General features: G+C 42.9%; 1 protein-coding gene and 1 long non-coding RNA gene across 2 annotated transcripts in view; one reads left to right on the top strand and one right to left on the bottom strand.

Annotated features, from left to right (window-relative positions):
• Positions 1-362: 362 nt before the first annotated feature.
• LOC107671046 (nuclear factor 7, brain-like) overlaps positions 363-11852 on the bottom strand; it is a 24930-nt gene continuing 13440 nt past the window's right edge. The window contains exon 6 of the mRNA XM_016463892.1: positions 363-981. Within this exon, the coding sequence (XP_016319378.1) occupies positions 437-981 (545 nt within the window). The 3' untranslated portion in view covers positions 363-436. The remainder of the gene's footprint in view (positions 982-11852) is intronic.
• Positions 11300-11852, top strand: part of LOC107671047 (uncharacterized) — a 12972-nt gene continuing 12419 nt past the window's right edge. Inside the window, exon 1 of the long non-coding RNA XR_001632154.1 lies at positions 11300-11526. This is a non-coding gene — a long non-coding RNA (uncharacterized LOC107671047). The remainder of the gene's footprint in view (positions 11527-11852) is intronic.

Genomic DNA, 11852 nt, shown 5'->3' with positions numbered 1-11852 from the left:
TGAGCGTATATATATATATATATATATATATGTGTGTGTGTGTGTGTGTGTGTGTTTGTGTATATTTATGGCGGTAATACCGCGCTATTGAGCCACTCAATTACCGCAAGGGAAATTCAAGATCATATTCATATTTGAGTGTAACTCCAATCAAAATCAATCAAATCCAAAAATCTATCAAAATCCAGTCAACAACAGATGAATAGAACCAAGACCTGCCCTAAATTTTTTTCTTGTTCGATAAAAAACAATAAGCAATCCATAAGAAATGTGAAAAATGTTTTAGAGTAGCTTGAACGACAGTTTGAGTAGATTTTTTTATCACTGAATGAGCACTCTTTTCTTTTGATTACAGTGTTGTTATTGAACCATAAAATGCAAAACAATGAAAACAACAAATTCTTGTACCTTAATTTATCTAAAAGCAGAATGAGATTTAACTGTGATTTTCTGTTGTTACAATCAGTTTAACTGGTAAGATCCTCAGAGGGGATGTTTTGCAGTAGTTATATAAGAATGGAAAGACAGTTTCTGTGAAGGTTGTTGTGAATGAGCAGAGACAGATGTTAGTTAGAGGATCAGAGAAGGACACCTTTCCTCTGTCACAGTCCAGCTGAACTCTCACACGCTGCAGCTTCTTTTTAACAGTGAAGTCAGTCAAGCGTTGATCTGGGGATTTTGAGCTGTATCTGCTGTCCTTGTACCGCACAAGCCAGACATTAGTGTTAAAGAAAACGTCTCCCTTCCTTTGGTTTGATGCTGTGGTGATTCCAACACTCCAGAATGTATTGTCTCCAACCTCCACATCCCAGCAGTGTGTTCCTGAGTTAAAGCCCTCAGAACCCAGAACACATCCATACCAGTCAAACCTCTCTGGATTATCAGGAAGATTTTGACGTAAATCACTGTCCGACACACTGGTCAAATCAGAAGAGAGTGTGAGCCGAGGATGTGCTGTGTTTGGATCTAGAGTCAACAGAGCTGCGAAGAGAATAAAACCAGATTTGAGGATGAAATATGATGGTATTAGAAATGTAAACCTAATACATAAACAAACACCACAAGGAATATACTGTTTTGTAGTCATTATGAGTTTGCAGTATGATCCGATGATCTTATGAAATACAATTCAGATTCACTTGAACTCCATAGAATTTCAAGTGATTATTACATTTATGTATTTATTTATTTTTATCATGCATGTTAATCAGTCTGTCTTTGTTTATATCTGCAGTATTTAATCGTTTGTACTGCTTTCAGACTTTCTAGAGACTCACTGTGTTGGAGAGTTTCCTGCATCTTCCTCCAGACTCTGAACCGCAGGTTACTCAAGTAATGTGACACATGAATCAAAGCTCCAGAAGTCATCTGTGGATCCGGCTGTGAGATCTGGACTCTGGAAGAACATTCAGGAGTCAGAACTGCAGTGGATTTGAGTTCAGATCCACTGAGAGAAGAAACACCAGCAGCTCAACTTACCTTTCCATCGTGATGCTAAAGTCCTGGAAAATATAGAGTTTGAAAGACATTTTAATATATCATCAAGCACTCATAACAGTTCATTTTCTCTCTATACAAATTAAGAGTTTGATCATTGGTTGGGTAATTGGTGAGTTGTTTTGTGCACAAACAATGAAGCTAAATTCAGTTGTCGCCTTCAGAAACCAGGCATCGCTGGCTTTCATCATCTCCTCCGTGTCTTTGATTGTGTGTGAAAGAGCTGAGATGTGTCTGTTCATCTCCTCCAGCTTCTCCTTCATCATCTGCTGCTTCTGCTCCTCTTCCTCCCTCAGTGCAGTGATTGTAGCTTCTTCTTCATCTCTGAGAAACTGATGAAGCTTCTCAAACTCCTCTTTAATCTGATGCTCTGTGTGCTCAGCTTGAGACTGAAATCGCATCACATTCACTTCAGTCAGCTCTGCATTAACACTCACTCCAATAATGTCCATCATAAACTCTGTGAATGTTTGACTCTCAATATCCTCACCTTGATGTGTTGAACTGTTTTATCACACTTTGCTTTCATTTTTTCTACATGTTTGAGCTTGTTTTGTAAAGATGTCAGTGCTGTATTCAGTTCCTCCTACAAGTTAAGATGAAAATCTGTGAAATTTATGTTGCTAAGAGTTATATTTGGATATTTGTATTATTATTTCTATTCATATGATGCATGGTCATTCTCAGGAAATAGTCACATTTGTGGCTAAAATTTGCAGGACATATATTTTTTAATTATTTACGCTAACATCCGCAGCATTGGCTATTCTGACCTCTTCTGTTTGTCAAAGGATGACCTGATGGAGTCTGTAATGGAGTATCCGGATGCTAAGAAAGCTCTGGAAGAGAGGGGAAGACAGATCCTGCTGAAGGAGGGTCTTCTGGAGGAGTTGGACACAGGTGGAATTGGAGAAGAACAGGTTGAGTAGAAAGTGGAGAGGTTAGAAGCTTCTCTTGAAATACTACAGACTCGGTTTGCCCGATTACTGGCTGAGTACACAGCGACTCAACAGCACCTAAAGCAGAGACTTACAGCACTGGAGTGTAGGACATGGCACTCTGGCAGCGGATTCCTCTCGGATGGCAATGAAAGCACTGTTGATGGTGACGGTACATACAGTGAGGTCAACATCCAGCTCTGAGCACTTGTCTCTAAGACATAATCTTATACAGTAGTCTTTTAATGATCATTCAATAGCAATAATACATGACACTTTACAACAATGATAGAAGTCAAAAGTTACACAAAATTTGTTCATATGCATGTGGGATTGTTTCAGTTTTATTTATTCAGTAAATGTCATGGAACAGACCTCAATTGAGTCTCTTACAAAACATATAATAACAAGGCTTTGTCCACCACTTAAAAGTGTACTTTTTAGCTTTTTGTGTGATGCTTTGCTGATTAAAAATGATTTACATATAAAAAATGAACAGCATGTAACCCAGGCTCAAAGACATTTGTAGTCTGAGTCAATTATGAATACAGTTAATCTAAATAACTAAGTAATGTAAAAGGAAATAATAGGATAAAAGATTAAATGTATATATATTTCCCATATGGGTTACTTACAATGTAAGATGGGAAGTAAATGATCACATGTAAAACTTTAATTTTATTTTGAGCTCTAGGTCTGTGCTGCGCAGGTGAGCAGCCAATTGAGTGTAATTAGGTCAAGCTGACTCTGCCCTTAAGGAAGCTGCGCCTGAGAGAAAACACGAGAAGAGAAGAGAAGTGCGAGTTAGAAGCTGCATGAAATCTTGATTTATTAGATTTTATTGAAGTACGCCTGCGAAGAACAAACTGTGTAAGTTATTTTGCAGATATTTTGTTGATAAGTTTGAAAGAACTTACTTATATCCTGTTGATCCGTATGACCGTCACCGCATTGAAATCCAGTAGGCCATCGTTGCGTCATCGGAAACCTGAAAAAAACAAGAAATATCATTAATACACAAGGGAATCGGTGAGTTAAAAAAATGTCTATTTAGTATGCATGTTGGAATATTGTGACTCGATGGTGTATTGATGTGTTTGGAAGGGAAAAATGTTCAGTGAATGTATACATTGTCATAAGAAAAATATGTACAGAGTGGTAAATATGTGTATATGTTGAGTGAAATGTACGTGAAGTGTGGATTGATTGAGGATTTCATTCTATGTGTGTGCACAGGCCAGTTTTGTTATCTTAGAATCTAGAATCTGGATCCTTCAATTTGTGGACTGCACTGATATCAACACTTCAGTTGTGCATCGTGTGAAGATGGCGAGCTAACCGTAAATCGACCAGAAACATCTATCTTTTGTTTCCGTGGACATCTGTATCACTAAGCCTCCAACAAAATATTTCATTGGATTCTTGAAGGTTTGGAGTATCTAATATTTTCTTTTCGAGCACTGGATCACTGATTATAAGGAACTGAGGACGGAGAATATCATTCGTTATTATTTAGACTGACATTTTCTTTTGAACTGTGCGTTATAAGAGGTACGATACTACATTGATACGCATTCATGCAGTTTTATTTTGTACAAATAAGTGTTTACAGTGGGAATTTGTATGTGTGACTCCATATAAGTACTGACATTTGGGTTTATTACTTTATATTTGCTGATCTCGAGTATATATTTGAGTTGTGTATATAAGAAAAAGAGAAAGAGGGTATCAGACCTCCAATAGAATATTTGAGTACAATTTAAGTTATTTTAGAGGAAAGAATTTCCTGTGTTTAAATTCAATGTTTAATTTCAATTCATTTTGGTTATTTTATTTGGTTGGAAGTCAGATTTTAAAGCTGATTGATACATTTATTTCAGTTTGCATTTCTTTTGGTTTATTTACTTGTTTTTGCCTTTATGTAGTGTCATCGACATATTCAACCGTGTATCCTGTCAATTCCCCTAAAAATCATTCTACCCTATATAAATAAGCTCATTAACATCATATGTGTGTGTGTGTGTGTGTGCCTTGCCTCTTTTGAATTCTTGCGTCTTCTGATTAGATTCTGATTGACTTACAGTGTACCTGCAATAATCATTTAAGACCTAGTGAGTTATTGTTTATTCCCTTTGTGAGTTAACCCCTCTGCTTAAATCGCCTAACGGGGGTTACACTCATTTGTGGCGAGCCAGCCAGGAGAGGCAAAGGGAACCACACACATATTTACTATAAGTGATTTATAGTTCTCGCTTTGAGAAAACTAAAAACAACAACAAATAGAACAAGATGGAGGTTGTAGAAAAAGAATGTGTGAAAGTCCCAAATGCTATTTTAATAAATGGCATAACCGGAACGGAAATGGATGAGGAAATATTGGACTATGTGAAACAGTACGGGTCAATTAATAGAACAATCCCAGTCAGTGATCCTAGCTTAGAGACAGAGAAGTCTTTAATAGTTGAATTCAACTCAGGACTAGCGGTGCAAACCCTACGGACAGTGCTTCCCTATGTCCAACAAGCACAAAATAATCCTGATGTCTCTTTCCATGTAAAAGCCCTGTCAGATATTTATGTTCAGAGGCTGGGAAAGATCACAACCCAAACTTACCTCAGTGAGCTGGAAGCTCTGGCAGGCCGTAGTGGGGAAAGTTTTGAGGATGTTCTGAGGGGCGTGTTGGTTCATATTCATGAGGCGGTTGTGCCAAAACCATGTTCTGAGCCCACCCTTGTCGAAGCTGGCGACACTTTACCTGCTCATCCGGCGGACCTGCCCCAAACCGATTCCACTTTTAGGCAGTCTCAGGTGCCAACAAATGCTGCACGACCTTACACTGTTCCACCAGTAGCTGCAGCAACATGCCCAGAATCCCCATCACTCACCGTCAGTGACTTAAATCCACCTGCAGTACAAAAAGTTGTAGTGGAGCATCTTGTACGCACTAGTGACTTTGCGATATCTGGGAACTCGCCTTTGAGACTTCGTGCTTTCTCTGGGCGAACTCCCCGCCCACCGAATGAGGTTGACTACGAAACTTGGAGCGCCAGCGCTGAACTCCTCCTTCAAGACCCAACGGTCTCCGATTTCCACCGAGTACGCAGAATCTGTGTACGCAGAGTCTCCTATCCCCAGCAGCAGACATTGAAAAATCCCTTAGTTCTACAGCATTGCCTTCAGCTTACATTCAGCTTCTCGATTCTGCTTTTGCACCCATCGAAGATGGTGATGAATTATTCGCCAAATTTCTGAACACATTTCAGAAGCCTGGTGAGAAGCCGTCTGCTTATTTACAGCGACTACACGTGGCATTACAGACCACCATGCGACGGGGTGGAGTGCTTAACTCAGAGATCAATAAGCATCTGCTTAAACAGTTTTGCAGAGGATGCTGGGAAAGCTCCTTGCTTTTAGAGTTGCAATTAGAACAGAAAAAGGTCTCACCTCCGTCCTTTGCTGAGCTAATGACAATGTTACGTGTTGAGGAGAACAAACACGCTTCAAAAAGTTTGCGGATGAAACAACACTTGGGAAGTTCTAAGCAGCATGTTGTAGTACGATCTCAGACAGCTTTTGGAGATGATGTGACTCAGTTGCATTCTGTTACTGCTCAATTGGCAAGTCAAATAACAGAGCTCCAAAAGTAGCTTGCAGTACTAACTTCAAAACAGTCTAAAGACAAATCAAATTCTACGACAAGTGCCAACAAATCCGTGAGTAAACAGAACGCAGGTAGTCCCAGAGGAAAAGATAAAGCTTTGGACAAATCACAACCAGCTAGACCTAAACCGGGCTACTGCTTTAGGTGTGGAGAGGAAGGACATATTGCCAGCTCTTGTTCAAATGATCCTAATCCCACATTAGTGGCAGAAAAAAGAGACCAACTCACGAAGCGGCAAAATTAATGGGATTTGCAGTATGGCAGCCCCAAGCCACGGTTAAACTAACAGCAGTTCCTGCTGCGGGGCAAGGAGGAACTGAGATTTATTCAGAGTGTCCCAAACCATATAAAGTGTTGACGTCACGAGCACGGGTGAACTCACGGCAGTCAGTCATACCCAGAGGGTTAATTGGAACTAGATGCACCACCCAGGTAGACATAGCAGGAATGACGTGTGACTGTTTGCTCGACACGGGTTCACAAGTCTCCACCATCACACAGTCTTTCTGCAACCGAAATCTTGGTGACCAACAAATTCACTCCTTAGACAATTTGCTTTAAGTTGAGAGTGCCAATGGTCAAAACGTTCCCTACCTTGGTTACGTTGAAGTTAACATCATCTTCCCCAGAGATTTTGTTGGAGTCAGTATGGAGGTGCCTACCTTAGCTCTTGTTGTCCCTGATCTTCCTTCTACCTTTCAGCCGTCTATATTGATTGGCACAAATACCTTGGACGAGTTATACAAGGATTTTTCACAACACAAACCCCGTTACTTTTCACCCTCTTATGGGTATAAGCAGGTCCTTAAGATCCTAGAGTTACGCCAAAAACAAGGTGTGGAAGGAAATGTTGGGCTAGTGCGCTTACCTGAGAAGCAAACTCAAACAATCCCAGCTGGTCAAAGCACAGTTCTTTGTGGGACAGCTTCCGTTCAAGGAGCGTACCCTGACAAATGGGTAGTCATCGAACATCCATCCTCCTCTTCTCTACCTGGTGGCTTGATTGTTAAGACATCTGTAGTTACCCTTGGGGACACTACAAAGTCCTCTCTTGAGTTCAACTTTGGCAATTCGCTCATTCCACCAGAATGGAAAGCCAGGCTTATTGCACAGTTAAGGGAGATGCCAGAAGTCTTTTCCTTACATCTTCAAGATTTTGGGCGCACTGATAGGGTTAAACATAAAATTAACCTCATGGACGAGACACCATTCAAACATCGGCCAAGGCCTATACACCCGGAAGACATGGAGGCCGTAAAGAAACATCTGCAGGAATTGCTTAACGCAGGGGTCATACGAGAATCAATGTCTCCATATTCCTCACCAATTGTTGTTGTGAGGAAAAAGAGTGGCGACATTAGGTTATGTATAGATTATCGGAAATTAAACCAACGAACCATAAAATATGCTTATGCGCTTCCAAAATTGGAGGACACTTTTATGGCTTTGGTAGGATCCAAGTGGTTCTCAGTACTCGACTTGAAGTCTGGTTTCTACCAAATTGAGGTTAAGGAGAAGGACAAAGCAAAGACTGCGTTTGTGTGTCCTGTGGGGTTCTACGAGTTCAACCGTATGCCTCAAGGTGTCACTAATGCACCCAGCACCTTTCAGAGAATCATGGAGAAGTGTATGGCAGATATCAATCTCCGTGAAGTTCTTGTTTTTATAGATGACATAATTGTGTTTTCCGAGGATTTGGAAGAACACGAGGAAAGGCTACTGAGGGTCTTAAAGAGGCTCAAAGAATACGGTTTGAAACTTGCCCCAGAAAAATGCACCTTTGCACAGACCTCAGTCAGGTATCTTGGACATATAGTGTCCGACCAGGGAGTGCAGACAGACCCCGACAAGGTAGCAGCGGTCAAAACCTGGCCAGTTCCTAGGAATTTAAAAGAACTTCGGTCCTTCCTAGGATTCGTTGGTTATTACCGTCGCTTCGTCAAGGATTTTTCCAAAAAGATCAAGCCCTTGAATGACTTAACTTCGGGATATCCTTCTACTCGTCAGGGTATTAAGTCGAGAAACAATGGACATTATCGAAATCCAAAGGATTTCTTCAACAGTAGGTGGACAACAGCTTGCCAAAGGGCATTTGATCAAATCATTGAGGAACTCACTACTGCCCCCATATTAGCATTCGCTGACCCCAAGTTACCGTATATTCTGCACACGGACGCAAGCACGTCAGGATTAGGTGCCGCCCTATACCAAGAGCAGGATGGGCAAGTTAGGGTTATTGCTTATGCGAGTCGGGGACTTTTGTCTAGCGAATCCAAGTATCCTGCCCATAAACTAGAATTTCTAGCATTAAAGTGCGCGGTCACGGAGAAGTTCCACGACTTCCTTTATGGCAGTACTTTCATGGTAGTGACAGATAGTAACCCCTTAACCTACGTTCTTTCCACTGCCAAGCTAGATGCAGCTGGTTATAGGTGGTTAGCAGCGTTTTCTACTTACGATTTCAAACTCTAGTACAGGTGTGGGAAACAGAATGTTGATGCCGACGGGTTGTCTCGGCGACCTCATTCAGAACTCCCTATAGATGATATATCTGACAATGAGGAAAACCAAATACTTACCTTTGCTGAACGGCTCACTGCAGAAGCTGAAAGGTAAGAGATCAGTAGTGAGGTAGTAAAAGCCATTTGCGACAGTCGTCTTACTCAATGGTCTGAGTATTCACATGACTTACCTGCTGCTTTTATCAGTTCCCTGACAATGCAGACAGCTGCAGTGCCTGATGTTTATTTGCAAGAAGATCAGTGTGGAGGACTACCAACTATCCCCCATCTATTTCCTTCAGAAATCCAAAGAACACAACTGGGCGATCCCTGTATTAGAGAAGTCATTACCCAAATACAGACCGGAGAGACCCCTTCAAGAACTGTCCGTGATGCTCTTCCTAGGCTACCTTACCTTCTTAGGGAAAGGGAACGATTGGAGTTCCACGATGGAGTCCTCTATCAAAGGAAGAGTGTGGCTGATAAGGTCATGTATCAATTGGTTTTACCCGAAGAATACCATTCTGATGTGCTTAAACATCTGCACGATGACCTTGGTCATATGGGTATCGACCGTACTTTGGATTTGGTGCGGAATCGATTCTATTGGCCTAAAATGGCTTCAGACATAGAGCATATGATAAGAACATGTGGTCGATGTATACGGAGAAAAGTTCTACCCAGAAAAGCTGCACCACTCGTGAACATTTCAACCAACCGCCCTTTACAATTGGTATGCATGGACTTTCTTACACTCGAGCCGGACCACAGTAACACTAAGGATGTGTTGGTAATAACTGATCACTTTACTAAGTACGCCCTTGCTGTTCCGACCCCAAATCAGAAAGCCAAGACTGTTGCGAAGTGTCTGTGGGAGCAGTTCATATGTCATTATGGCTATACTGAACGCCTTCACAGTGATCAAGGCCCTGATTTTGAATCACACTTGATCAAAGAATTGTGTGATATTGCCGGGGTGCGGAAAGTCAGAACAACCCCATACCATCCGAGGGGCAATCCCGTTGAAAGGTTCAATAGAACTTTGTTAAATATGCTTGGAACCCTGGAGGCCAAGAAGAAAAGCTGCTGGAAGGAGTACGTGAAGCCACTTGTACACGCATACAACTGCACCAGAAATGAAACCACCGGGTTTAGCCCTTACGAGTTAATGTTCGGGCGACAACCCAGGCTTCCAGTAGATTTAGCATTTGGATTACCTCTCAGAGATAAGGCAGATGTGACACACTCTCAGCATGTAAATAACCTAAAGTCAAGCCTTGAGGAGAGTTTCCGCATTGCAGTTGAGAACTCCAAAAGGATGGCTGAGAGAAATAAGACTCGTTACGACAAACATGTGACAGCATCTGAATTGGACAAAGGTGACAGAGTTCTTGTGAGAAGTGTTAGACTGAGAGGGAAGAATAAACTTGCTGACAAATGGGAGGAAACAGTCTATGTAGTGGTAGACCGTTATGGCGATTTACCTGTGTACAAAGTATGTCCTGAGTTTCAAACAGGGCCTGCTCGAACGCTACACCGTGACTTGTTGCTTCCCTGCGGAACTATTTCCTCTGATGTGAGTGAACTCAAGACACAAAGTTTGGTTCCCAGGCTCAGAACGTGCAGTAAAGCAATTTATGAAAGTCCTGAAGAAGATACTCCCGATTCAGAAGAGGAAGGTTATTATTCAGGACCCCAATTTGAAGTCGTAGGCAAGCCTCTCACTGTTCATACTTCCGAAGTGACACAACCTGGGAAGGAGGACATTGCCCAATCCTTGGGAACAGGCTTAGCGAATTAAATGCCTGAATTACAGGTTATTGAGAACTTACCTGTAAACCCTGAGGAGGACTTACCTGTAAATCCTGAAGGAAACTTACCTTGGAATCCTGGAGTCCAACCTGAAAGAGAAGAATTGGCTGACTTAACCCATTCAACTACCTTGATAGCGCAAAACGTCTCTAGGTTATGTATGTAACCATGGTTCCCCGAGGGAACGAGACGCTGCGTCGAGATCGCTTTGGGAACGCCCTTGAGTGACCGCGTTCTGAAGCACGTGTCAAATCAGTCCAACGGAGCAGTGAAACGTCACGAGCGGGGTGACGTAAGCACCAGAAAGTATAAAAGCGCATCCGGCAGAGCGCAAACCAGCTTCGATGAAGTAGCGCCTGCAGGGATGCCAGGAGTATGGCAAAGAGACGCAGCGTCTCGTTCTCTCAGGGAACCATGGTTACATACGTAACCTAGAGACGTTCCCTTTCAGGAACTCGAGCTGCGTCGAGATCGCTTTGGGAACGAGGATACCCACTGCGCCATACTACCAAGTCCCTGCCTGTATGTGTATCTTGCGAGCACATCACGAAGAGAGAACTTGGGACCCTGGGGTAGATGCCAGGTCTAGGTTGTAAAAATGGACAAAAGTGTGCGGAGAGGACCAGCCCGCCGCAGCACAAATGTCCTGCAAGGCCACACCCAAGTTGAAAGCCTTGGAGTCCGCCATACTCCTGGTCGAGTGTGCTCTGACCCCCATAGGAGACGGAAGGCCAGAGGACTCATAAGCTAGTGAGATGGCCTCGACCACCCACCTACTCATGGTCTGCTTGGTCGCCGGAGATCCTTTCTTTGGCGGACCAAGACAAACAAACAGCTGATCCGCCTTACGCCACGGGGCAGCTCTGTGTGCGTAAGCGTCCAGTGCTCGAACTGGACAGAGCAGATTAAGCCTTTCTTGGCCTACTTCCTGGAACGGAGGAGGACAGAATGCCTGAAGTACTATGGGCCCTGGTGACAAAGTGGGCATCTTAGGGACATACCCGGCCCTCGGGTAAAGGAATGCCCTAACCATGCCTGGAGCAAATTCCAGGCACGAAACAGAAAGTGCCTGAAGATCCCCGATCCTTTTTAGTGAGGAAATAGCAAGGAGAAAGATGTTCCCATGAGGGCACCTTAGTGCGCTGTACCTCAGGGTGCCACGGAGGAAACGAGTGATAAGTGGGTGTCTTCCCAATGATTGACCACCCAGAAGGGCGTGGTAAGCAGCTAAGGCCGCCACGTATACCTTCAGAGTGGAGGGAGATAACCCTGCGGAGAATCGCTCCTGCAGAAACTCCAGAACTGTACCAATTAGGCAGTTGACTGGGTCCTGCAGTCGCTGTCCGCACCATGAAGCGAAAAGTTTCCACTTCAAGGCGTACTGTTTCCTAGTGGCGGGAGCTCTGGACTGGAGTATAGTCTCAACAACCTCAGTTGAGAGAC

This window comes from Sinocyclocheilus anshuiensis, unplaced genomic scaffold (assembly GCF_001515605.1).
Source record: "Sinocyclocheilus anshuiensis isolate Anshui unplaced genomic scaffold, SAMN03320099.WGS_v1.1 scaffold2884, whole genome shotgun sequence".
NCBI lineage: Eukaryota > Metazoa > Chordata > Actinopteri > Cypriniformes > Cyprinidae > Sinocyclocheilus > Sinocyclocheilus anshuiensis.
The sequence above is the reverse complement of the archived record's forward strand: the minus strand, read 5'-3'. Positions and strand labels throughout refer to the sequence as shown.